The 27,223-nt window shown below is 45.4% G+C and overlaps 2 protein-coding genes across 3 annotated transcripts; one reads left to right on the top strand and one right to left on the bottom strand.

Annotated features, from left to right (window-relative positions):
* Positions 1 to 3,493: 3,493 nt before the first annotated feature.
* LOC133884387 (bZIP transcription factor 12-like) lies at positions 3,494 to 6,998 on the bottom strand. 2 transcript variants are annotated; one of them, XM_062323782.1, is made up of 5 exons: positions 5,915 to 6,998; positions 5,725 to 5,796; positions 4,853 to 4,882; positions 3,931 to 4,004; positions 3,494 to 3,786 (listed from the first exon to the last, which is right to left on the bottom strand). In XM_062323782.1, the coding sequence occupies exons 1-5, from the start codon at positions 6,482 to 6,484 to the stop codon at positions 3,603 to 3,605; spliced, it is 930 nt and encodes a 309-aa protein (XP_062179766.1). In that variant the 5' UTR covers positions 6,485 to 6,998; the 3' UTR covers positions 3,494 to 3,602. The 2 variants fall into 2 exon arrangements, with proteins under 2 accessions (XP_062179766.1, XP_062179767.1); XM_062323783.1 differs by having other exon boundaries at positions 3,610 to 4,004.
* A 9,585-nt stretch (positions 6,999 to 16,583) lies between these two features.
* On the top strand, positions 16,584 to 25,618 carry LOC133885288 (protein YIP4a-like). Its single transcript, XM_062324979.1, has 3 exons — positions 16,584 to 17,224; positions 24,819 to 24,893; positions 25,008 to 25,618. The coding sequence occupies exons 1-3, from the start codon at positions 16,757 to 16,759 to the stop codon at positions 25,266 to 25,268; spliced, it is 804 nt and encodes a 267-aa protein (XP_062180963.1). The 5' UTR covers positions 16,584 to 16,756; the 3' UTR covers positions 25,269 to 25,618.
* Positions 25,619 to 27,223: the final 1,605 nt, after the last annotated feature.

Below are 27,223 nucleotides of genomic sequence, written 5' to 3'. Positions count from 1 at the left end.
TTTAAGGAAATTTCTTTTACAGTTTTTTCTACCATGCTTGGCTCTGCTGGCTTGATGGGAGGTTCTCCACTTGCATTACTGCCTCTATTTTCCGGCTTCACATTATTGGTTTTGACTTCGTTGGATTTACTTATTTGTTGTGATCTTACCTATTATGGTATAGCTTTGCCTGTTAATTTTTTTTATTGTGTTTCTAGTGTCTTTTGTTTGTTGAGTCTCTTCTTTCGTATTATCGTCAGTATTTTTTTTTCTCTTGTTTACCTTACTCAGCTGAGGAAACTCGTCTGCTTTTGGCCTGATGATGATCATGAGGGTACCTCATCATAAACCAGATTCTGTATGAGCTCCAAGTGGGTAACCCTTGCAAGTTGGAGTTCCTAAAGTGGGCAATGCATTGCCGGCTTCTCTGCGGTGTGCACACTGAAGCATTCTTGGGGACGGGGAGAGAGAGACACTTGCGGACAGACTGGCACACCCTGCAGTGGGCCCATCTCTCTCCTGCCTCGTCTTGTGTGTCTTCCTCCTCTTCGGCTCTTCCCCTCATGCTGTCCATACTGTTGATATTGGCATTGCCATCATTCTGCTCCTTACCTACCTAGCTATCTATGAATTCCTCAGACATGCTTCATTGCCAGCATTGGCCACTGATAAACTAGGTAATGTACCATTATGCAAAACTGAGTCACGTGTACATGAAAGCAAGTACAGCGCTAGCTATGTGGATTAGGAACCGCTGAGTCCCTCCTAGTGATTTGCTTTTGATACACTGTTTATGGTTGTGTTGCCAATTGGCATCCTGATACAATGCTATACCTCAGATCGTGAGATGTTATTTCTCATTGTTGTTGTAGTAATTTTTTATTTATTTAGTGCCCTATGGTAGAGTCAGGTATGCAGAGTTGGGGTACCATTTCTTTTGGATTCTCTATTGATTCTCACAGCTTATCCACCTGGCTCGGTGGCTCCCTTCCTTTCTCTACCGCTGCTGCTGCTTTCTCTTTCTCTCCAGACAGAATATTTCAACCTCCAAATGCTGGTACAAAAGAAGTGGGCAAGTGGCAGGTGTCATAGTGTTTTTGTTCTAAGATATAACTATTATCGGTGCAGAGTTCTCAGTCTGAATGTGACTCATTGACTGCTAATTAAAATTATTGTCAGTGCTTTATTAGTTAAGCAAGTAGATGAATTACATGTGTTTAGGGTTTCGTTTTGAATTTATGATCTTTATAGCTGATCAAGCAATGTTTCATGGCAATGTCCAGTTTTAGCGAATGGTTTCGTTGCGGTGTTGCCACATCTGTTTATGCTTGTGAAGCGTAGTTCTGTAAAGCAGAATCTTCCTTTTGAAGCGTTTTGTAAGATCCTAATCCTAGGATCTCCTCTGGAAACCTTTGAAGGGTCTCCAGGCAATATTTGAGAGTAGTTATGGAAAGGCTAAGGTCACGTCAACTCTACACCAAATTCAGCGAACGTGAGTTTTGGCTTCAAAAAGTGGTATTTTTAGGACATGTCCTAACAATAGAAGGAGTGTCTGGAGACCCTTCAAAGGTTGAGACAGTAGTGGACTGGAATCAACTGACAAATATCTCAGAAATCATAAGTTTCTTAGGGTTGGCAGGATATCACCGCAAGTTTCTTGAAGAATTTTCAAAGTTGGCTAGGTCAATCATCAAGCTTCTCTAGAAAGACACTAAGTATGAGTGGAATGAAGCCTGTGAAAAAACCTTCTAGGGATTGATATAGGATGCATAGGAGATCTCGGGATTAGGGTCTTACACGTTTGCAGTTATTCACTTGTTCTGGTTAGTGGTCTAGTTTTGATGATTGTTTTTGAAAAGGAAACATAAAACTGCAATTCCATAGATTTCCTGAAATTTACAGAAGGAATGGACTCAGCATCGTTGTGTGCTTTGCTTAATTGCTTTGCCTTTTTTTCATGGGGTTTGTGCCCTACATCCTTTTATCATTGTTGTGGTTATTCTTTCTTATTCATGGTAATGCTTGCTTACTGATAGACACATACCATGTTATTAAACACATTTCCAGCATAATTGCATATTAGCGTATTCATATTGCTCATGACCAGAAACCTCCCCTCATTTATGGCTATTGGGTCTGAGGCATCTTATTACAAACTAGGTTATTACAGAATACGAATTGTTTTTAGTGTAGTTTTTATCAGTTCCAAATATCTGTATTATTTCTTATGTAACTTTTGTTTCACCTGTACTGTGCTCTGTTAATTTTTCTTTTGCCCTCGTCTGAGTGCATCTGTAGTTTGCACATAATCGACCAAGTTAAATTATTGAATCTGGTACCTAGCATGGTGACTTGAAGACCATATAATCAGCTTTAGCATTTTTTAACCTTTTCTCTCTAGTTCCTTGGATGCATTCATCCTTTCCATTTAAGAGTCCTCCTTTCCCTCTCTCTCACCACTTGTTTTGCTAAGAGACAAAGGAGCATATCAGGTTCTTTACTGGTGAAGGGATAAAAACTACAAACTATGCTAATCTTCACTGTTTGTTTGATGATGAAAGTGATATGTACAGGGTGTTTGTGGTAGTTTTGCTACTTGGTTTGGTCGCCGTCACCTTCTGCTAGGTAATTTTTCCTTAGAAAAAGAAGAAAAGATATGTTGGATACTTGGATTGGATGATAGGGTCGTATTCAGCAAGTGATTTCCTCGAGCAAAGACCTTGGATGCCCCTCTCCAAAAATGTAGACATGTATCCTGCTCTCTGTTTCTGTGTAGAAACTTGATACTTGATGGTTAGCATAGCGGCTTTTATTCTTTATTTGAGTCGTCTGTATCAGTCTCCGACGTTGCATTACTGATGAACGGGATCATCTAAGGAATTTCTTGTATGGTTCAGACATTTCTAGGAGTATCTGCTATGTTCATTGCTCAAGTCGCTGTGTGCATTCTTCGGGCCTTCGCGGGGGAGGCGGCCGCCGAGCATACAGGTGAGGTGCACAGCTGGGCTCGGGAGCATCCTGGCGTTGCTGGCCGCGGTGGTTTCCGCAGCCCTCCGCATGCTGGAGATTTCTAGTTGCGGCCGCCTGGGAGCCCCGAGGCGCGCGAGGCGCCACCTCGTAGTGAGCCTCAGCTTAGCAACCGCCAGGCCAGTCGGAGAATGGTTTTCCGACCCTGTATTTTCACTTTCTGAAATTTACTATATCCGCAGTTCTAACACAAATAATGTATTAACTGTAAAACATTCTTACAGTGTTCGATTAATATGCCTGCGTGCATTCAGCTTCCACCAGCATGTCAGTTGATGAAGCCAGTTGTAACTTTTAAGGGCCAATCTGGAAAAGAAGATTATTGACGTGAATAACTCTAACGCTGTCATTCTAACAAGAATTCTCTCTCTGCCTTTCAGTTCGTGTGATCTTTTCCTCACGTCAATCTTGCAATGTTTTCAATGGAAACGATGTGCTCTACTGCCTGGAAGGACAAACCCTAAGCCCAACAAAGCAACCGGCACGATTTGTTCCCATTTCTTCAGCTCATGCGGACCACTTACTGCAGGATTGTGTCAAGGAGGCTGACTGAAAGCTTGCTAGTGCAAGATAAACTAAGAATTTGGATCAGATGCTCAGATATGTACAAATAGATGCCTTTGTAATGAGGTCTTTTTTTGTGCACCCTTCAGGTAAACCAACTCATTCTTGTTTATACAACACACGTCACATTGACAATAAAACAGACAATCGAGCTGCCAACAGATCCACGCATCAAATCTGAATGGCTTGACTTCTTGATCACGCACAATCCCTCCCCTACAACAGTTTTCATGTTACCTAAAATGTCTTCAGCTATTCCTAAATAGCTGCCAAAGAAAGCTAGGAAAACAGAAATATAGAACAAAACAAGAAATTATGTAACTTCTAAGAGAACAACAACAGAGCTTGGGTCATTTCTACCATTCCATGGAGTTGGTTCTCCTAATATCTTGTAACGGTATTTTCCGTATGGCAGGGATGGCTTTTTCCATCAGCTGCATAAACAGGTTAACTTCTTCAGATAAATGAAACAAAAACAACAACCACTGTTGCACGTTTGAATATGCAGAGTTACTACTCAAGTAACCATGGCAACAGATTTGACATAATCAAGTTCCTCAATGGTATGGGCATGGAACAAAGTGATCAATGTTGACTGTAAAAGTGCTATGCTGGAATAAATGGAAACTACTATTCCTTAAGCAGAAGATGCGACGGCTATATTTTTTATTATGTAAATGAACCATGCAGAAAAACACCCTCCACCCCAATGATAATGACGAGGTAAAATGATAACCTATACTATTATGATGCTTCAACTTGATAAGCAGTGTTATGGTGTGAAATAATTATCAGAGTCACATACCAGGCCAGTGGCAAAAGTGTGTGTATTTTGGGAGTCTATGGAGAATTCAACAACAGATGAAATTAAAACAAAAATCCAAACGAGTTAGCAAACACTCTTTAGAATTCAATGTCAAGAGAAAGTTTGTTTACCAAAGCACCAACAAAAAGTCAGGCATTGCAAGCAAATTTAGCTCATCAAGTGGCACCGGAAAGATGAAATTGAACATTAAAAAAACATCTTTTCAAGATGCCAAGACAATCCTTTAAATGTTTTTAAACGATGAAGAAAATATCACACTTGCTGCAAAAGGTTGCTGTTTCTCATTAAAATCATGGGGAAGCATATTATGAGTTCAGGTTCAGAAACACAGATATAAATATCTCAGGCAGAATGAAATCTTCGAACACACATAATTATGACTGCTCAGTACATATCAAACCAATTTGCCTAGGCTAAACATAGATTTAAGCAATCATGTTAGCTAAGAAAGCTTACCTCCTTAAGTCTCTTTTGGTTTCGCTCCTCCTGCGCAATAATAATGGTAAAATAAGATCAATTGAAGGGAATACCATATAGCCAAAAGCCAAGAGACAAGCACACATGGACAACCAGGTTGTCATGCAAAAAATGTTTACAGTTTTTTCTATTTAGCACTTTGTCTGTAATCTATCTAATTTGTTCAAAGACAATTTTCTCTGCAGAACTCTCATTAGTTATCCTGATTATGGCACACAAGGAACAAAAAACCCAAACTAGGATAACTGAATTGATGAAAAAGGATAGCTGATAACATGACAATGTAATGCAGATCAATTTTCAGATATTTTGCTCAGCAAATATATGACAAAGTGAGACTCGGTTCTCCGATGGTAGCATGTTCTCTCTCTTTTTTAGTTCTTAATGAATGCAATGGTAAAAGATTCACCGCTTTTAAGATATACCACGCTTTCAAATAAAAAACACTACAAAAAATGGAGAGAAATTTAGTTCGCTATAAATCTGATCGCCATACTTTTTTGGGGTGATCATGTACCTGATAGTATCATGAGTACATACGAGCATTATCAGTGTGTAGCGCATATCATGAGATGCATGAGAATTTTACACTTTGAACATAGCAGTTCCCTGATTTTCACACAATTTTGCAGTTGCTTTTTCCTTCTCCCCCCAACCCCCACAGCTGCACAGTGTGCTCTAACGAGATGTTTCATGGAATCACCAGTTATACACTACTCCTACGTAATTGAGTGTTGAAAACAAGCCCAAGCCAAAGCTGTCTTAATGCCCCATGCATGCCCGGATAGTCCAACCAGCATTTCAGAATACAATTTCCTGAATCCAGATTCAAGCAGAATTAATAACAATACCTGCTCTTTTAACAGTTCTGATTGCTCCTTCTCTAGCTGCGTGACCTGTGATTCCAGCTCAGAGACATAAGCCTTCATACGGGACCAAACAAAAGCATCCAATTAGCCACCGAAATCATCAAACGTGCACTGAAAAATAGCTCAAAATCTCTTGCATCGAATTCTATGCATCGGAACATTTCACCATCACCTGTTTCCTGTCCCTGGACCTGGCGGCGGACTCGCGGTTCTTGATCATACGCTTCTGCCGCTGCATAACCACGCGGTCCGTGGGATCTATCGGCGCTCGCTTCCTGCTCCTCCCGCTGCCTCCCCCCACTATGCTCCCCACCCCATCACCATCAGGGAACCCCAGCGCCATGTTCCCCTCAACCCCTGCAGCCCTAGCGCCGGTGTCCCTCGCCAGGAAATCCTCCAGCGTCATCTCGGCCGCGCCGCCGCCGCCGGTTGCGCCGGTGCCGGCGGCGGGAGCGGAAGCGGGAGCAGGGGCGGAGAGCCCTCCGGAGGCGGAGATCTCCTTCCACACCTCCTCTGCCGTCCGCCGGGCGGTCGCCTCCGGGGGCGCGGGGGAGGGCTCCACTGCCCTCCCGCCGGCGCCGGCGCTGGCCGCCGCGGCGGCGTCCTCCGGGCCGTATATGTTGCGGAGGATGTCGTCCATGTTCATGGATCCGATGCCGCTGCTGCTCCTGAAGCGCGCGAGGTCCGAGGCGCCCGCGGGCTCCGGCTGGGACGACGACGCCATCACCCGCGACGACGCCATGCGCTGCGCGTGCGCCGGACCACAGCCAGCTGGAAGAAAAAAAAAACACCCAGCCAGCGGCCGGCGCGGCTGCTCTTTCCTCTCCTTGCCTTGTGAACCGCGCTGGTTTTTTCGCCTTGTGCTGTGATTGTTGTCGCTCTAGGTCTCGGTAGTCGGTAGACGGGGAGGAGCGTTGGGAAAAACTGGTTGGCTGGGGAAGGGGAGCAGTCTCTGTCTGTCTCTCTGCCTTCTGCGGAACTCTGCGACTGCCTTTGGAAGGTCCCGTGCGCCGTGGCGCTTTGCGGCTTTCTGTCCGCGTGTCCTCTGTGCTGTGTACTGCCTTCGCCGCCGCTGTCTAGTGCTGGCTGTACTCCGTATGATGTGTGACACGCCAGGAAGTACTCCTACTAATTGCTGGATTGGCCGGGTTCGGCGGGTTCACGGTTTCGGCTAGGCGTGCTCCGTGGCCCATGGTTTCCTTTCCCGGCTGGCGTCGCGGCGAGCCGGCGATAGCGGCGACCACGGCGGCACGGCCAGTCTGCCGCAGTCGAGAAGGGGGCGTAAACTCTGTGATATATATAGCCTGCGGCAGATGTGGATCGGCGAAGCCAGGTGAGCTGCTAAGGTGCGGCGCCCACCTTTTCAGTCACAGACCTACGTTGGTAGGACATTGGTTTATTTGCGTGCATGCTCTGGACTCAGGCCCAAATGCACAAGTACCTGAACCAGTTACTCCATGGTTTGTGGCATTGACCATAATATATAAGATAGAAGATACACATGATACCGTGTACCTAGTCACAAATTCAAGGAGTGGCTCAATGACACACTTAGTGCCTGTTTATTTAGGTTTTTTATATGAAATCATTTAAATAGTATTTTAATTAATTATTAAGTTGATCATTTATATAATCACAATTTCAATGATTAATCAGAATATCATCATGATAGTCTTGGTATATGTTTTATGTCCAAGATCAAAATACATACATTTACAACATAATTCATCGTATTAAGATATAATAAAGAGCGAGTAATAAAATTAAATTACAAGTTTTTAAATAATTATAATTTCATAATAATTTATATAACGAACAATAGGAGGATAAAAGATAATTTTATTTCCTAGTGGGTTAGAGTCCCTACACAGCGGAAAAACACACGAACGATAAAAGATAGATAGTGCTATATGCCCATAAGCACCATCCCAAAAGACATCTCCTAAGTATGTAGCACTACTTTTACCCGCCGTCAACATCGGCGAGCGTGAAGTAACCAAAACTAATTATTCCTCACATAAAAAACAAACTAGCAGCGTGAATACGAAAATACTCGTAAGGCTTAATCTATATTGGGTACTTAGTAATAACCCGAGTCTAAGGAAAATACATTTGAGGATGTGTAACAGGAATCGGCCATAAAGGTTAATGTTTATTATGCACAAGCGATTTACTCAAGTATGAGCTTCTTAACCTAGCCAAAACCCTTATATCCTGATATTATCATCATATCATATCTGCTGTAAGACCCCAGGGTAACTCTTCTACTAGCACAAACTATATTGCTTTCATACTTAGTTAATCAATCCATTCCCAATATGACATCTATTCCATTAAAATTCAAAATAACTAGATTTGCTAGGAATCTTACCCCACTTAAACTGAATTTAACTCAGGGGCATCCTAGACGACATAAGACACTTCCCGCAGGGGATTGAATTAGCTTAGGATTCTTAAGAATCACAGTTGACAACTTATGAAGTGCAGCAAACTTTGAAGAAACAAATGAATATGAAGCTCCAGAATCAAATAAGACTGTTTCAAGGGTTGAGTTGATGGGGAACTCACTGAGTATGACTTCCGGTACTTCCTGGGCCTCTCGTGTCAATGTGGTTCACGTGGCCTTGTCCAAAGTTCCATGATTATTCGGCTGACTGATTCCCTCCTCACCGTGCCCCTACTGCTAGAGCTCTAGGGGTTGAATGAGCTTGAGCGTTGCTCTGGTTGGCATTGGGGAAGTTCCTCATGTAGTGGTCTGTCTGATGGCAGATGAAGCACGCCCTCTGTGTATTTGCTGGAGTCTGGGCGCTGCTTTACTGAGACTGTCCTGTGTTGGAATTGCGAGGAGTTGTTACTGTTGTGCGGGATGTGGATCCCAGAGTTTGATATTGCATAGTCTGCTGTCACCGGTATTGGGCTTTCTAGCGCTAGTTGAGTTTTGTCTCTCGTGATCTACTGCCCTGTTGTGTTTGGTCAGAGAACTTTCTCTTCATTTCTGTCTCTCTGGTTGCATGTGCTTCTTCTAGAAGGATGGTCATGTTCATCAGAGTATTGAAGTCAGGATAGATGACATGTATGAGCTGGACATACAAGCTGCATTGTAGTCCTTTCTTAGAACAGTCCTGCTTCTTCTTGACTGTTGACACGTCTTTCGGGGCATAGCGAGAAATACGGATGAACTTCTAGATGTACTGGTTTACTATCATGGATCCTTGCTTTAGGCTACGGAATTCGCCAGCCTTCATTTTCATGGTCCCTTTCGGCACATGGTACTTTTGAAATTCTTCACAGAATTCCTCCCAGGTGATGGCATCTGCATCCACTGATGATTCGCAATAGTTCTCCCACAATTTTGTTGTTGATCCAGTAAGTTGATGAGCTGCTAGATTCACCCTTTTTTTACCCTCACAGTTAATGACTTTGAGCTTTCTGGTGATGGCCCTAAGCCAGTCATCAACCTCTAAGGGGTCTTCGGTATTGTCGAAAGTTGGAGGTTTGATCCTCAAGAACTCTGACATCTTGTTCTGAGATCTATAACATCGGTTGTTGTCTCCTACTTGTGTTATGGCCTCTAGTAGGCGGGTTTGGTTGGCCATCACCGCTACTAGGTCATTCTCCGGTGGTGGGGGCAGTGAGGTTCCTTGACTGTTGCAGTGGCTCTAGTGGACCTCGCCGCTAGGCTGAGAGTTGGCGACCCTGCCTCTTCTTCTACCTTGACCTAGAGATACTTACTCGGGACCCTATTGTACTTCCCACTTCAGGTCCTATCTCGGGGGCTACATTGACAAATACAAGCTGGCGTTGTTGCTGAAGATGAGATGACTGCCTGGATTATTCCATCTGTTTTCTGTAGATAAGAGAGAAACTAAGAGCTGAGATACAGCTATAAGATGAAGGCCAACAAGATAGAATCAAGGACAATCCTACCCAACTATGCAATTAAGAGTCAACAAGAAGCAACACCACACATAAGCACAAGCAACATGTATTAAACAAACCTAGGATCATCCCTCTAGGTTGATAGTACAAAAGTTCTCAATCTACAAACGACAAAAGCATGCTCATAGAGCATCAGACTACAGGGTTATCTACAACAAAAGCTACTAAAGAACCTACTCCTGCTACTAACTCGCCACGACGCATCATCCTCAAGCGTCATCTGCGGACCTGTCAGCGGTGTTTTCAGCCGTTGACTCAACAGTGAGAGAGTCCCTGCTGGTGTCGGGGTTGAAGCATGGTCGGAGATCCTTTCGGTGCCATGGTTTATCATCGTTGTGATCACTAACAAGCTCACGCTTGCTAGGGTTCTCCTCCTCCTTAGAGTCGTTGGTGGGTATCACCATATCTCCATCCTCGATCGGCTTGGTAGGCACTAATCCTCCATTGGCTACTGGAACTGGCGAGGGGCCAATTCTACCATTTACTATAGCTGCTGCTATATGTGCTAGTAGGAGAGGTACACTAGAAAGGACGATGTGCTAGGTCTGACTCGCGGGTAGTGCGAAGGTACTCCTACTGGCAGTTGTTCTGACTCGGGAGCCATTCATGATATTCTGTTTGTTAAGATCCCTGTGATGTGCCCTTACCGCCCTCTACGATCTTTCGTGGTTCCTTACCACGGTGTCTTCGGCGACTGTGGCCTGGACTCTGATCTGATCCAGCATCACACGGAGAGCTCTCTCCCGTATCTCTTACTTCTCTACCCTCTGGCGACTAGCCTATAACAGCTGATAGGTCACATTGTGCATGTGCTCCAAGGCATGGAGGTACTGTGTTGTGACTGCCATGGTGGTGTCATTCTTCTCTTTCTCATGTCCTGCATCCTCCATGGCAGTTAGGCGTGCACACCAAGTGGCTCGTTGGTCAACGGCAGCTGGAAAGTGCCTCATAGGATTGTGTGTCATCCCTCTGACACGTCTCCCGCACAAGTGATGAAGTGTTTCGTAGGCCACCAACTAGTAAATGTCAGGGTATCGTACTTCAGTGGTGCTGACATACCACGATCGCCAGCTAGGGTGCCTCGGGCAGTCAAAGATCTGCAAAAGAACCTGGCACTTATGGGAACAATTCTTGTCGTACTCACGCCCAGTGTACTCGGGGCATCGGTTATACCCCAGGCAACAACAAGCTTCCCACAACAACTTAGGAAAGCCCTTCACTCGTAGACAACGTACTATATTCAAGTCCTCGTCTTCCATCTTTTAGGATAAGGGGATAGCTTAGAAACAGCATAAAAGAGGTTTCAAAAGCAAAAATGCAAAAGGTAAGCGCAGAAGAGTGTTCACGACATAGTTTTTAGAAAAGTAAGTAGACACAAACCAATCTATCCTAAGGTAACGTCCTACAACAAAGCGTGACTCTGATACCACTCCTATAAGATCCCAACCCGGGATCTCCTGTGCTCCTGTATCAGTCTCTAGATCAAGTAGCTGATACGCATAGTACAACAGTTATAGCATCATAGTCAAACTTCGTACATAAGTATTAAAATTCAGAGCACAAAAAATTACAAACCAAACCGTATATTACAAACCGGACTTAACGGCCAACAAAACTCAGTGGAAAGAAAAGACCCAAAACCACAAGCAGCTAGGGTGCGAACGCGACCTCTAAGACTACTCTTCATTCTTGCCTTCACCTTCGGCGAAGTCGGCTTCGGCTTCCTCATCTGAATGACAACAAGAGTGAATACGAAAGGTACTCAGCAAGCCCTATACTACTCCAAAGTGTTGATAAATGCATAAAAAGGGTAATTCAAGGATAAGGCTTTACGATTTAGTTTTAAGTGTAAAGTAATTTATGCAGGTATTCAATTGTATCATTTATGATTAACTTTAAAACAGTTTAAATAGTTCAAAACTATGTAACAAGCTATATCTAGGGGTTTCGATCTTGGGAGAGGCTACACCTCACTTCACAATCCCTATCATTACCTCTAGTGTACCTCTAGTACCACGTAGCTTCTGGTAGATAGCCAATAACATCATCACATAGATATCTAGTCCACACACTCATTCATCAAGACACACGCACCCACAGTCTAGTCAAAAAGGTTATGTCTTCGCATGTCTATAATCGTGGACACGGCTATTCAAATAGTTTTAAACTTTGCAGAGGTTTTACATTGTACCCACGTGATATGCTCAGTCTTCAACCGTTGCAAGTGAATGAGCGAATCATGCCGAGATACTTCAATCACCTTTCCTGCCGGGCTTTTCTATAAGACACCCCCAGTCCCAGAGTCCTTAGACTGAATACCAGATTGGCTATGCCGTCTCTTGAAATATTCAGATAGAGGGGCAGATGGAAACTTGGCCTCTCACTACTTTCCAGCCTTCTAGTATGATGCATAACCCAGTCTGGTGAAGAAAATTCGAGTCCTGCACATTCAGGACGTGTGGTTGCACGAGAGTTGCTTCAGAACTACGACGAAATAACTCAGAATTTCCAGGTTCGGAACTTTCGGGTTAACCTCCAGACAGGGGTCCTTGAGTTGCAACCTTTGATAGACTCAGAAGTTTCGGGTCAAGGTCGGAACTTCCGGGTTGGTCCAGAACATTCGGGTTTGGTTCCGAACGGGGTTCTCAGTTAATCCTAACTCGGCTGCACTCGAAACTTCTGGGCTATAGCCGGAACTTTCGGATGGTCGGAACCTCTGGGTGTTCCTCCGAACAGAACTCTCGGGTTGGCTTTGCTCAATTTAACTCGAAACTTCTGGGCTATATCCGGAAATTTTATGTGGGGTTCTCGGGTAGCTCTAAATAGGATTACTCGAAACTTCCGGGTTGAAATCTAGAACTTCTGGGTTCCTATAGAACGCACGTTTGTGACGGCTTCTCTGTCAATTCAACTTGCATGTCAAAAATAAAACTACATAAACATGTAATGGCACAATTACATTAGTTCTAGACCTATCTTGCTCACTCCACAAGCTTGATTCACTAACTCTAACTCATTCAAACATCACTTCTAGCTCCATAACCTCAAAACACTGGTGTTTTGCCATTTCTCGATTGCAACCCACAAATCCCATCTGTCGGAGGATTAACTCTAGTCGCAGGGATCCCGAGAGACCCCTTTTAAGAGATTTGGCCGGGGGGATGATCCTGAGTATGTTCATCGGAGAAATAAATAGAAATGAATGCAACTGCCGGTGGTGGTGGAATGACCTAGTGCAAAAAGAAGTAAATGCACCGGAATTTAGACAGGTTCGGGCCGCACGGGGGTGTAACACCCTACTCCTGTATGGATACTATAAATGTCCTGAGGAAGTCCCTCAAGGATGTTGCTGGTTACAAGAATGTTGGTCTATCTAAGAGCCTGAGGCTCTTTGTTCTTCGGCCTGTCTTGTGCTGCTCGCCTCTCAGCCGTTGTTTCTCTCGTGCTGTGTTCTTGTCTATGCTTAAGGATCTATTCCAGATGCATTCAGCTATATCTTCTTCTGTGCTGCCGGCTGCTTTAAGTACCCGCCGGCAGCAACGTGCCCTGAACGGGAGGGAGGGGGCACGAGTTTTGAGACACCATATGGAAAGGATGTCATCATTTCCTCTGGGCGAAGTGACCGGGGGTGGAAAATATGGCACACACCCGGTCATCCGTCACCATAAATGGCCTGGCAACGGGCGTCGTGGAGAGGGCCCACCGGGCAGCCGCAGAGCGGCCCGGCGTGCCCGTCTTGTCTTGTTCCCCTGCCACAGCAGCGCGGTAGACGGAACGCCTCGGCCCTCACGACGTTATCCTGAGACGGGCCGGATGGCACGGGACGGAACCCGTGCAATTAATAACCGTACGCCTCTCTGCCAGAACGTGGCAGGAACTGACGCCGAGCGCGGCGGGAGCAGCTGGAGGTGACAGGCCACGCACGCTCTTTAAATGCGGCCTCGAGTCTTTGACTGGCTGACACCTCATCAGTGGGCCCCTCGGGGGCCTCCACCAGGGGGCTTTCTGGGTCGTCGGGGTACCGAGTGCTCGGGGGTACCGTTCACCTCCCCGAGCACTCTTTCCCGAGAATGCCCTTTCTTGTCCTCGGGGAACCGAGTGCTCGGAGGTACTGTTCACCTCCCCGAGCACTCTCTCCTGGGCACACTTGTACAGATCCTCGGGGAACCGAGTGCTTGGGGGCTACTGCACGCAGCCCCGAGCACTCTCTCCCGGAACTTCCTTCGGTGAGTCCTCGGGATATTTGGGTGCCCAGGGACCACCGCCGGTAGCCCCGGGCATGTTTGTCCCGGTACTTAACTCTCCTGGTCGTCGGGGGACTAGGGTGCTCGGGGGCCACCGTACACCTTCCCGAGCACTTTCTTTCCGGTACTTAGATTTCGTGGATCATCGGGGAACTGGGGTACTCGGGGGCCACCGACTGCGGCCCCGAGCGCTCTCTGCCGGGACTTAATCTTTTCTCACCTTGCGGGAGAGACTCCGCGGGATGTCGCCATGTGGCGGATGGCTGGCCTGACCTCGGGATTCGGGGACCCCCGGTTCCTGATACACCGACACCATCTAAACGCCAACTAATTAGTGCTTTCTCACATGGAAAACCTATGAGACTTACCCCACTACCCTTGTTGATGTTGGTGACAATCGATGAAGGGGGAAAACAGAGGAAAAGCTTGGAGAAGAGGACCAAGTGCTACTGAAAAACGTAGTGAAGCAAAGGTGAGAAAAATGGTTTGCAAAACCTCCAAATCTTCATGCATGCACGAAAATCTTGGATGAATGGAGAACTAGAGAGGATATGCTCCACAAAGCCACCACTAATCTATATTGGAGCTCCACAAAGGATATGCTCCGGTCGCTAAGACTCTTCTGGTCACGGCTCTTGAGGTACAAGCCACTAAGGCAAGGCTTCAAACACGATGAGCTACCAAGCCACCAAAGTAAGATCTCATCACTAACCCCCTTCCTGTCACTTGTACGTTGTCTTCACTTTGGAGCTTGAACCACCAAGACAAGGACCTTCACGTCCCTGTACAAGTTTCTTACTGTCGCTCTACACCAAATCAGAGGGTCAACAAGCTTAAGCCATCAAGGCTCAAGGTTCTGGCGAGTCACCAAGACTCCAAGATGCCAGCGTACCTCTCGATATAAAGTTGGACCACTCCTTAATCCACTCTCTATGCAGCAACACCTAGAAACAACTCTCTCTAGACCTATTAACACTAATCACTTTCTAATCTTGTGCTTAATTACCTTGGATGATCACTTTAAGTACTTTGATAGCTTGTATGTCTTCTCATGTGTATATGAGATTCTCTAGACTCCAGTACATTTAAATGACCGAGTGGAGGAGTATTATAGCCTCAAACCCGCTAACTAGTCATTGCTCCAACGACTCAAATTCATTGTATATGCCGGATGATCCAGTGTAGACCGCGTAGTACTCACTGAACCATCCGACGTGTACATCTTCCAAAACTAGCCATTGGAACTCCACTCAAAGCTTTTGTGAACACCAGACTATTCGGTGTGATCTTCATCTCCATCGCCAGACCATTCGGCGTGTGTACTTGAGCCAATCTGAGCTACTGACATCTTCTCTACACAAAATACTCCAGCGCATTGTCCGGTGTATTCAATCCATAGCGTCGAATTATATAGTGTATTGTTTGATCTTCTCTTGTGAGAAAAAACACTTTGACGTACACTCTTTTCATTAACCAGACTATCCAGCGAGTAAAACTTCAATCTTCCAACCTCTACAACCTTCTCTGCAAGAAATCCTTCAGTGAATCATCCGACGTGTACAACTCATATCACCGGACTATCCAGCGTGTGCACCTTCTTCTCCTTCTTCTGTCAGAATACTCCGACGTTCATCATTTCCATACGCCGGACCATCCGACGTGTACTGTTTCCATTGGCTAAAACATTCTGACATGTACAAATGCCTCTGCGCTGGACCTTCCGGTGTAATCAACTTATATGGGACTTCTCTAATTCAATTAAACTTTATCCCGACTTTAGTGACTTCTTCATATATTGCATCTATAAGACCTACTAAAATATATATTTGACAAACATATTTGTCCTATTAACTATGTTATTATTAATCACAAACATCACATATATATCTTAAGTAAATGCTACACTCTCTCTAAGGACATGTTTTCTACACCAATGCTAGCTCAAGAAACCAATCATACCTTAATTTAGTACCTCTATAGTGTGAGAATATACTTTCCATTGAAAATGTAGTCGCATACATAGAGACGTGCAAATAAGACATGAGGTTTGATGGTTGATAGAGTGAAGGTTAGAGAGTCTAGGCCCAATTCATGAAACCAAATATGTCTAAAATTATGTGGTTCTTCAATTACCTGACAAAGAAAGCATCTGTGATGACTCCAACTATAAAGGGTGGGTTCATTTGAAGTGACAGCAAGAAGTTTGACAACTAGGTTACATATCAAGTGATGGCATGACAGTGAGGTAGTAGAGGAGGCTAATGCTGGCCTAATGGGTAGCCACGAATTGTGAGCTATAATTGAGAAATACAAAATAGCATACTTATATGAATAAAAAGTTTATCATAGTCTTTCATTCCTCCTAAATGATATTCACTAACTATTGATTATTCTCATACACCCATTCAATATAAACCTCAAACACAAATAATTGACTCTGATAAGCTCATTACCAACAGAGGATATTAGGAATTTCGCGTTCCCTACGGCTAGCTATCACTTGTAATTGCAGGGGAGGTAGTTCGCCGGAGAAGGAGATTAGTCGCGGAATTGAGCGGTCCCCTGCCCTCAGTCTTCGCTAGGCCCGCACGCACGAGCGGCAGCCGCCAGATTACCCAGCAAACATGTCCCAAATTCTGACCATACGATGATGCGAATCTGCCAGACGAAACACGAATGCGTGATTCGGGTCACCATTCCGCCGACCGATTCTGTCCGTCCCACTCCACGCCACGTGCCTCTTCCTCCGTTCGCCGCTCCTCCCACCCTACGCGCGCAACCCGCACCCCCCCCCCCCTCCGCGAATCCCTCCACCCGCCGCGGCGCCCGCCATGTCGCGCCCCAACTCCGGCGACACCGTCCCGCTCCACCCCTCGTCGGCGCGGTCCGACATGGACGAGATTGAGGACCTCATCCGCGCCGCGCCCTCCCTGGCCGCTGTCCTCCCCGCCGCGCGGCCTCCCTCCCCTCCCCGCGCCTCCATTCCCATCTCCTCCACCTCCCCCACCCCGGTGGCCCCTCCCGCCACATCCATCCTCCCGTTCTCCGCCTCGGGCTCCGTCGCCATCCCCATCGCCGCCGACGGGTTCAGCCCCGCGCCCAACACGCTCACCGAGCCCGTCTGGGACACCGTCAAGCGCGACCTCTCCCGCATCGTCACCAACCTCAAGCTCGTCGTCTTCCCCAACCCCTTGCGCGATGACCCCGGCAAGGCGCTGCGCGACTGGGACCTCTGGGGGCCCTTCTTCTTCATCGTCTTACTGGGCCTCATACTATCCTGGTCAGCCACCGTCAAGAAGGTACCCACCGCATATGGATGGTTTGTTTCCTGCATTCCTTCGGCCATGTGAAATCGAATGCAATCCGTATTCAATTAGATCACTACATTATCACCACCACAACGATCGGCAATGTTAGGGCTTAGATCACTGCATGATATGGATAGTTGGATGCTACTCTGTGTATGTTCCCCTAGTCTCTGCCTGTCTGCCATGATTTTATCTCTTTTAACAGAAGTTGGTTCATCTTAGGGAGTTAGGGTTAAACAGATACTTTTGTCACTGCATGTTGGGCCTATGAGAGAGGATTGATGGGTTTGGGTGTGCGGTAAATTGACTGGATTCCCCACATACTTAGTTATGTTTATTGTCTGAGCGATTGCAATGTGAAAGCTTATCACAGTATTTCATATTGGGATTCTGGAGGTTACAAAGCCAAACCTTTTAACTGTCTAATATCCTCATAAAAATTGGGTTAGCTCATGCATATTGAAGCTATTCATATCCAAATGAAAACAATTGGCTGGAGCTCGAAATGGGTCAATGTGCATTTGAATTCGAACATTCCTAGACTAATTAATTGAAATATGTGCTCCAATGTTCAGTCACCTCATATCGTTAGCAGTGAACGACCACTCTGGTATTGAGAGAGAGTTTATCACTGTTGCGGCTACCCAAGGTGCAACATGCTAAATCTTCAGGTGGCAAAGAAGCTAGATTACTGTATCTTTAATGTAGTGTAGAAGTAGAATACTAGATTGATAGAACGTCTTCAGCCACATACTCGCTCTACTAATATTAGCTTTATGAACCTGCGATGCATATGAAAACTAAAATTGGAGGCGTATGTGTAATAAGAGAGAAAGAGCAAAAGGAAGAACATAAGAAAGGTGCATGCTTATGAAAGCTACTTACATTCCAAATATAATATTGACTATATCTAGTTTAATTATGTAAGGAAGCACAAACTCAGTTTCACTACCACTAAAACAATTCTTTTGTGTAGCTTAACTAGAATATCCAAGTGGAGCTAAAATATGAAAGAGGAAAGATATCATACCAAACTGGCAATGGAAGCCCTCAATTATGACTTGCAGTCTCAGACCACAGGAGTCATGACATGCAGCTCAAGTCTTGTCAAAGGTTGGTAAATCGATCTGAGCAAATATTTATAAAACTGGGGATACCTGGACCTCCAACTACTCGATCGTAGAGAGCTCGATGAACATGGGGTTTAGATAGGTTCAGAGCCCCCTTAGGGTAATAGCCCCTAGCCCCTGAGTGTACTCGGGAAGAAGCTCGAGTAGGCACTCCATGTCAAAATAGCATGATCTCAAAGTCAAAATAGTATTAGCCCCCGACTGTCCACTTGGAGGTAAGCTAAGCGGGCAATCAGAGTTAAAAAAGATGCTAAAAACAAAGCACGGTTATCATATTATAGAACAACTATTTTCCAACTAGCCTCCAAGCGTACTCAGGATGACATTGTGTGACATTAGGTAATGTGAACTCGGGATACTCTCGTGATATGGATTGACTAGGGTAGATAGGCTAGCAAGAAGAAACTGGCTAATCGTCATCCTCTCGGAGGTTTTGACTGCTCTTTAGGTTTCTTCTTGCTTGATTACAATGGGCGATGCACCCTCCTTTATATAGGAGCCAGCCCTAACAACCTAAACTAACAAATCTTATCTCCAAGACTTATCTCTAACTAATCTAATCTGCTCTATCTTCTTATCTCGAACGCCTGCTACAGTACCGAACAATAATTTGAGCCCATAACTAACTATATCTCAGGCCCAAAGCCCAGCCCATAACATTACACCACCCCTCCAAGACAGTTCATCCTCGAGCTGTGGTGGTGGCCTGAGCTCTTGGCGTTGTAGGATCGAAGGCGACGATAGATGCGAAGATTCTTGTGCGTGCTAAGTAGGCTGCCGAAGGTTGCTGTTACCCAGTGGTGGTGGAGAGAGCAGCACACATTGTGCGATGATGTTGCCTCTGCCGGCGTCGTTGAAGAAGGCGAGCAAAGCTGTTCTCAGTGGAAGGTGCAGCAGCAGTGGAGGAAGGTCGCCGAAATTCGAAGACATGGTCGTGACGAAGGAGAGGCGACCAGCGGGGCGCTTGACGGAACTCGCGGAGGCCTACCGCGACGCGATGATGTTCTGTGCTGCGCGTGACAATGAAGGAAGCGACGTGGCTCACAACGGCCAATGCACGACCCACGAGGTTGCGTGGCGCAGAGGGGAGGTTGGGCGGAGCAGGAGGCCACGCCAGCGGAGCAGGAGGCGGCACCGGTGGCTGAATCTAGCAGAGTGAGTGGGCGGCACCGGGCAGAGTTGGGCAGGCAAGCGCTACGGTGGGTGGGCGGTCGCGCGAGGCTGAGGGCAGGGCTAGGATGGAGGCGGAGGAGTGGTTAATTCGGCGTCGAGACGCGCTGAGGCCGCCACGGTCGGAATGCGCAGGCGGATCGGAGGCCGGATTTGGTGCGAAGACGCGCGAACCTGACAAATCCGTGTGGGGTCGTGCGTGCGATGCCAGGAAGGCGGGCGGGTCCGGTGGAGATCCGACGGAGGCGGGAGACGGCGCCAGTTGGAGGAGTGGCAACCCATGGCGGGCAGTGGCCGGCGCTGCAGACGCCAAGGTTCGAAGATCTGGCGGGGCGGAGCGGCCTGCCGCTAGACACGGCCGGGACGGGAGATCCGACAGGGGTAGAGCGTGGGGGGGGGGGTGCTGGCACATGGAGAGGCGGCCTAGAGATCCCGCTGAGGCCAGCCAGGCCAGCGGATCCAAGCAGGGGGCGTCGGACCCGAGGAGGACGGGACCGGGAGATCCAGCACAATGGGCAGATGAGCGCCTGCAGTCGGGCGAGCGGCGGTGGAGCTTTCGACAGAGGAAACCCTGGCGGTCGGCGGCGGCGAGCAGGAGACCAGATCCGGGTGGCGACACGACCGAGTCAGGTAGATCCGCTCGAGTTCAGGGTGAGCAGCGTCGGTTGGAGGAGTGGCGGTGCAGGGCAGACGGCATCGGCGAAGCAGGCGCGCAGGAGGCCGGTGCTGGTCGGCGGAGCAAGAGCAGGCGCGCGGATTAGCAAGAAGCGGCGCAACGGAGGAGCTGTGGTCTCCATGTGGATCAGGCTGGCGGTCGGAACAAGAGGCAGCGACAGTAGATGAGCGGCGGCAGGCGGACGATGTCAGGCGGCGGCGTTGCGTGTAGAGGCTGGGCGGCAGAGCAGCCCGTGCAGATGGGCTCTGATACCAAATGATATGAATTTACTAGTGTAGATGGGATATAAGGAAGAAACCAACTAGTCACCCTCCTCTCAGAGGCTCTTACTGCTCTTTAGGTTTCTTCTCGCTTGATTACAATGGACGATGCGCCCTCCTTTATATAGGAGCTAGCCCTAACAACCTAAATTAACAAATCTGGTCTCTAAGACTTATTTCTAACTAATCTAATCTACTCGCTCTTCTTATCTCGAACGCCCTGCTACAACATGTGTTTCTACAGTATCTAACAGTAATTCCAGCCCATAACTAACTAACAAACTATATCTCAGGCCTAAAGCCTAGCCTATAACATCTCAACTTTGAATTTTTCAGGGTATTTGTCGAGAAAGAAAAATATCCTCAAACAAATATTTACATAACCATGTTTATTACACTAATTCTAGAAAAATATCCGAAATTACAAAATAGAATTGACCAGCCTTACTAACTGACCGAAATTACTGAACAACCTTGATTTCATCATTGGCGTTTGAGGAGCTTCGCTTGGATAAGCCTATATGCTCCGGCGGACTGAAATAATTTGCACATACGTAGTTGCGAGTACGCGGAGTCATCGAGATGGTCCAAATAGCTGATGAGGGTGACTCCGTCAGGTTCGTGACATTATATATGATTCCGATCTGCTCAGCACTTTGCTTGTTGACCGTTGCTCACGGGCCACGACTTGATCATACTGCATGCGATGATGCTTGTTCATCGCGCGTTCCATCTGCTACTCGTGTTCATCATACGTGAAGCAACCAATCAATATTCATGTCCATGTTTCATGCACACAAAAGACAAATCAACAAATTGATTAGCATAGCATGAAACCGAATAGAATAATGTAAGAATTAGAGGGTAGGAATTCTTGTCTGTTTGTTTGACCGGCAAATCAAACCGATCTATGCATGTTTGTCATACATGCATGTTGATTTTCAGCGACTTGGCCTCCGTGCGCGTGTACTGCTATAGATCATAATCTCGACGAGACGAAGTCGTTGATCAATGAGTCTGACGAAAGTCGTCGAACTCATTGTGATCAAGCTCAAGTAGTTGAAAGCCACAGTCTGATTATGCGAATACTCGATTGTCCTGTTGAGCTTGATGTAGATAGCGGGGTGAAGTCATCGTAGAACCCGTCATCCAAAAAAACTAATCTTGGAGACATGATGCGAGTAGTTGATGACGCCGCCGTTACGGTCCCCACTATCTGCCAGCTGTAGGATGGTAAATCGATCTAAGCAAATATTTGTAGAACTAGGGATACCTAGACCTTCAACTACTCGATCGTAGAGAGCTCAATGAACATGAGGTTTAGACTAGTTCAAGCGTCTCTTAGGATAATAACCCTACGTCCTGTTGTTGCTTTCACCTTATATTATCTTAGGAATCATAGAGTACAATGAGGGTGTGCCTAGATCTATTCTTAGGCCACCGCCGAGTTCTTCCGTGTGTTGGATCTTGCACAGGGTTGCGTTGTCGGGCTCTTGTAGGGGTGTGACTTGCGTCGAAGAATAAGAGATTAGATCAGGGTCGGACTGTTTAAATGTGCTCCCTGCCTCTCCTTTTATAGCCATGGCAGGGGTACTCGTGCCCCATCTAGAGTCCCAAGTTTGAATCTCCTCGAATCTTATCTCTCGTATATTTGGAAGATATTTTTCTTATAGTACACGATAAACTGCGGAAAGTAGATCTCTTGCCTAATTTATCTCATGGCAATTATAGATATGCCATATGGGTGTATGACCCATGACTTATGGGTTTCCCATCTTTAGACACTACTGTAGTTTTAGGTAGTATCTGTATTCATTAATTATCTGTCCCCAACAAGTCTTGTTTGGCTAATCAAAATTGCTGACTGTAGGTAGACAAAATGGATCAGCTTATCTCATTCATATTGAAGGGGAAGCATTTGTTAGGCTTTGATGTGAGTTTATAGTCTAAACGGTGCATTGAATGGATAAGTTGTTCATTTCTCCACACACAATCATATTCCATTACCTGCACGTAGTCTGAATGAAAATCCTAACTATCATACAATTATGAAATAATCGTTCATGTCCATCAGTTGCAGATATAGAAACTTGCTTTTAACTCATATATGTGTGGCGATCAAATCAGAGTGGAGGGAAAAATATAGTGGCGAGACTGGTCTAGAATTTGTGATGCTGCTGCTGGTGTTAGTGGCATCAAATTGGGGAACACTTGCACTGGTCGGATATGCTACCGATATATTAAACCAGTAAAAGTATTTGGTCTGACCTATCCAATTACAGCCTCCTTCACATGGATGGTGCTGTCGCACAATGAAACCACCTGTGAAGGAGGGCAGAAATACTGTCAACTCTACTGTGATCTTATCCATTGAAAAGAGGGGCATTAATGGTTGGATTGGGGATCAAGGGAAAGGACCCTGAAAATATTTGATGGAATTTGGTCCTGGCAGGAGGCTGGTCCTCCATTTATGCCAGCAGGTTAATAGTTTGGGAGCAGGGAAACATGGACTGCAAAGCAACTGTAATAGCAGTTGTTTGCTCCTCTTTTAGTTCTTTGTTTACAAGCATCTGAGTTTTTGTGCTTGATTTTAACCCAATCTCTAGGCCCTCGTTGTTGTACCGAAACGTGCCTCTTTAATCTTATCGCACTGTGGCCACAGTAGTGGAGGCATTCCTTAACTTCCTGCTATCTGCAGTTGTTGCGCTGACCTAAACTGGAATTGCAATAATTTCAGCTACTTAGTCTTCTTGGTGGGCTCAAGATGTCAAAAGGTCATTCGTGTGTCATGCCCATTATGCTGGAGTAACGAAGTTCATCATGTTTTTTGAAAGAGACAGCATGCCTTTTCTTTGCAAAAAGAGAACATTGACAAGAAGCTTTTAATGAAGTTGACTTTGAACGCTTGAACGATTGAACCCATATGTTCATGTGTCCCTTCAAACATGGAGCATTAATAAGCAGTGCCATCCTTTCATCATATAGCTATTTGCACTAAATTTCTAGCCATGTCGGGAGCATATCTAGGCAAATTATAATGTGTCTCATGCTCCAAAATTAAAAGGTGTGTGCTGATGATAAATAATCGGAGCGACAGGAGTCCAGGCTTTTGTGAAAATGAAATATCCAGCAACCCCAACCAGAGCCATTTTCTGTGACTTAAGGTTGTTCTTCCAAAATTTCCGTGGGCACTGTGCAGAACGCCCTCAAGAGTGTTTGAAAGTGGTAAACATTTTTCTGGCATATCATAGGTTGAGATTATGCCACGGTTTGCTCTTCGCTTCTGAAGTTCTATTGGACGTGTGTTAAGGTAAATATTCGTCGAGAGAATAGTCGGACGGCGTCGGCTGCTAGAGAAGGGATTATATTATATATTTAGGAGATAAAATATTGAGGAATACTTAAAAGAAGATGACTAGGAACTTAGATTGATTTCTTTTGCTTGATTACAATAGATGTTGTGTCCTTCTTTGTACAGGAGCCAGCCTTAACAATTAAAACTAATCGATTTTATCTCTAACTAATCTAATATGATCCCTAACAACTAATCTTATCTCTATCATGATGCTACAGTACACGTGGTGATACAGTAACATGCCTACTGTTTATGATTGTGAATAGTATTTCCCATTGTACGACACCTTCACCCTTCTTGCAAGATAGCTTGTCCTCGTGTTGTAATGGTGGCTATAGCAGCATAGATTCCTCCACGACTTGAGCAATAGAACCCTCACTAGATCCGGAATCTAGCATCTCTGATACCAAATGTTAGGGTAAATATTTATCATAGGATAGCCGAGCGGTATTGGTTGCTGGAGGAGGAATTATACCATAAAGTAGGAAGATTTAAAAAAAACTGAAAACTAGATTGATTTCTCTAACTTGATTACAATAAATATTGTATCCTTCTTTATATTAAGCTGGCCCTAACAATCTAAAGTAATCGATTCTATCTCTATGAGTAACTAATAAATCTTATCTTTAACTAATCTAATCTAATCCCTGACAACTAATCTTATCTCTAACCTGCTAATACAGTACGCGCGGGCTACAGTCCCATGGTGCTACAGTACAATAAATACTGTTTACTCTCCTGAACAGTATTTTCAGCACATGACAACGTGGATCTGATTTCTTTGTTGTCCATAGCCATCTTGTAATTTGTTTCTAGTAACATCTTTTTAGATGTTCCTTTCATTAGAACCTTAGCCGATAATACACCAGTATTCTATGAAGACTTAACAACTCAAGCTATATTTACTACATTTTTGTTTCTTAGGTTATTGCGTTTTCATGTAATATAATGTATCGCGTACTAATTTTGATGACTTGGCTTTCTGTTTTTGTAGTCTGAAGTGTTTACTGTTGCCTTTGCTGTATTAGCTGCTGGTGCTGTAGTTCTCACGCTCAATGTTCAACTGCTGGTACGCCCCTCCTCTCTTCTCACTTCTCTCTGCTTTTGACGTGCCACAGTGCCAGCACATATCAGTTGATACCTGACATGTAATTTTGGCGATGACTGTAATGTTCCACTGCAGGGTGGGCACATCATCTTCTTCCAAAGCCTCAGTCTTCTTGGATACTGCCTGGTCCCTCTGGATGTTGGTGCTCTGATTTGCATTCTGAAGGACCATGTCATATTAAAGGTAGTTGTGGTGACGGTAACATTAGCATGGAGCTCCTGGGCAGCTTATCCATTCATGAGCGCTGCTGTTAACCCACGGAGAAAGGCCTTGGCGCTGTATCCTGTGTTCCTCATGTATGTCTCGGTTGGGTGTCTCATAATTGCATTAGATTAAGGTTTGGGTGATTGCTATGGTACTATCAGAAATCCTGAGTTTTTTCCTCTAGCTGGACCATCAGAATGCATATATCTTTTTAGTTGAATGCATACAATTTTTAGTTGACATTGTTATTGTAGTCTTTTATTGACTGCTTTGATATCTTACATTCTTTTTTGTAAGAAAAAGTTGCTAGGCTTTAGAATGCAGTCAAAAGTTATAAATGTTGTCTAGGTACCGTTCTGTTTTGCATCCATGTAGATAATTTGGAGTTGACTGCTGAGTGTACTTTGTTTTACAGTTTTGTTAGTGTGTGTGTGAGCCGTGTTCTCTCTGTGGTGCTACCAGGCAGGATCATGTAACGGTTTACTCTTCGCCTGGGGTAACCTGAGCACATAAGAGTGAAAGATTGCTTCCTGAGAGGTTCTCCTTTTTCCAAGGCTGCTTCGTGGAAGTTTTTTTTTTCATTAAGCTAGGAGCTCAGTGTTACTCTGGTTCGAGCCCGGGTGGGTGAAACACTCGAGCAGCGCACGGTTCTTGTTTCTTGGAAGTTTTTTTGTCGATTTTTGCCAGTTTACTTTCCTGGTCATTACCGACGACTTATTTACGTGCTAAGTATACTATTGATCCACATCTTTTTGCAAAGGTGAGGCAATCAGTGATGAAACTGCAGCGCAAATCGCCACGAAGCACAACTGGAATTGCCGTGACTACTCATCCATACGAGCTGCCGTCATACATGGACCCGCTGAATCCTGACTCTGACTGATTTTCGGACGCACAACTGGACCAGCACAAATTATCCCTGACTTTAGGGTTCAGACGTAATTCATCTTCACGTACGCGTTATCCTCCAAAGCTTTCCCTCCTTTTTATAATGAATTCGTTCATGACGTACCACAGCCTGGGGGGCTAGTTCCTCGGCCGCCGGTGCCAATTCTCGTCGGTCCAGGTCAATGAATGCCACCACACGGCCCCGTCAGACGAGCCGATACGCGTGCTGGTTCCAATGGAGCAGCGCATCATGCATCACCATCGGAAGTTAAACTACTCACCCGGTTTGCGCCCCAGTCTCTTAATGCATTCACTCTATCTTCTTATAGATATTTTAAAAATTTATTCCTTAATAATATTATAATATTTTCTAATACTATTATAATATATCTTAGTTGAAATTTTCAATTGTATCAACTATTTTATTTTTTTATCTTCTATTACTTTACTACTCTCTTTAGATCTACAGTCATTCACCTCTTAATAGTGATGTAGACTCCTAGCCTGCTGCATTTTGCCGCCACGGTCTCTCCCTGTTTCCTGTAGCGCACGACAGGATTTGCTATCTCCGTTGGAGCTGCACTGAAGTCGCCGTGGAAACGAATCAGGTAAAAATAAAATAAGCTAGACTTGGCGACACGGCCTGTAATAAGTTCCGGAGATTTCACACGTACGCCTGCTGCTACCTCTCAGCATTGGTAGTTCACAGAGAACTAGGCTTGAGCTCTTTTTCAGAATGCGAAAATTCCACAGGAAATCCACGTCGGACAGTGTAATTCTGAAGTAGTGGTGGAGCTAGAAAACGAGATGTCGGTATGCGCAAGCATAACAATATAATTAACCACGTACAATTAGATTAATACTATACAACTAATATTATATAAATTTATATATAATATTAAACTAATCACTGATGGCATTTAGGATTTTTGGAATGCCCGGACATACCCGAAACACCCATAGCTCCGCCAATGTTCTAAATCCTATAAGATTAGTGGTTCCAAACAGGTAGTTTGTGGACGGCGTCCAAGTCTCAAAGACGTTGCAGCAGCTAGCGGAAAGGCTTCTAAATTTAGCCAAAGCAAACAAACGAGTCCAAGCTCCAAGCAAAGGCCAAAACCGGGAAGGCGTCTCCTTCCGGCCACCTTCCAAGTCTTTCCTCGGAACACGCCGTCGTCGTCGCCTATATTTAAGCACGA

This window comes from Phragmites australis, chromosome 11 (genome assembly GCF_958298935.1).
Source record: "Phragmites australis chromosome 11, lpPhrAust1.1, whole genome shotgun sequence".
NCBI classification, from domain to species: Eukaryota; Viridiplantae; Streptophyta; class Magnoliopsida; order Poales; family Poaceae; genus Phragmites; species Phragmites australis.
Note: the sequence above shows the minus strand (reverse complement) of the source record. Positions and strands in the feature narration are given on the sequence as shown.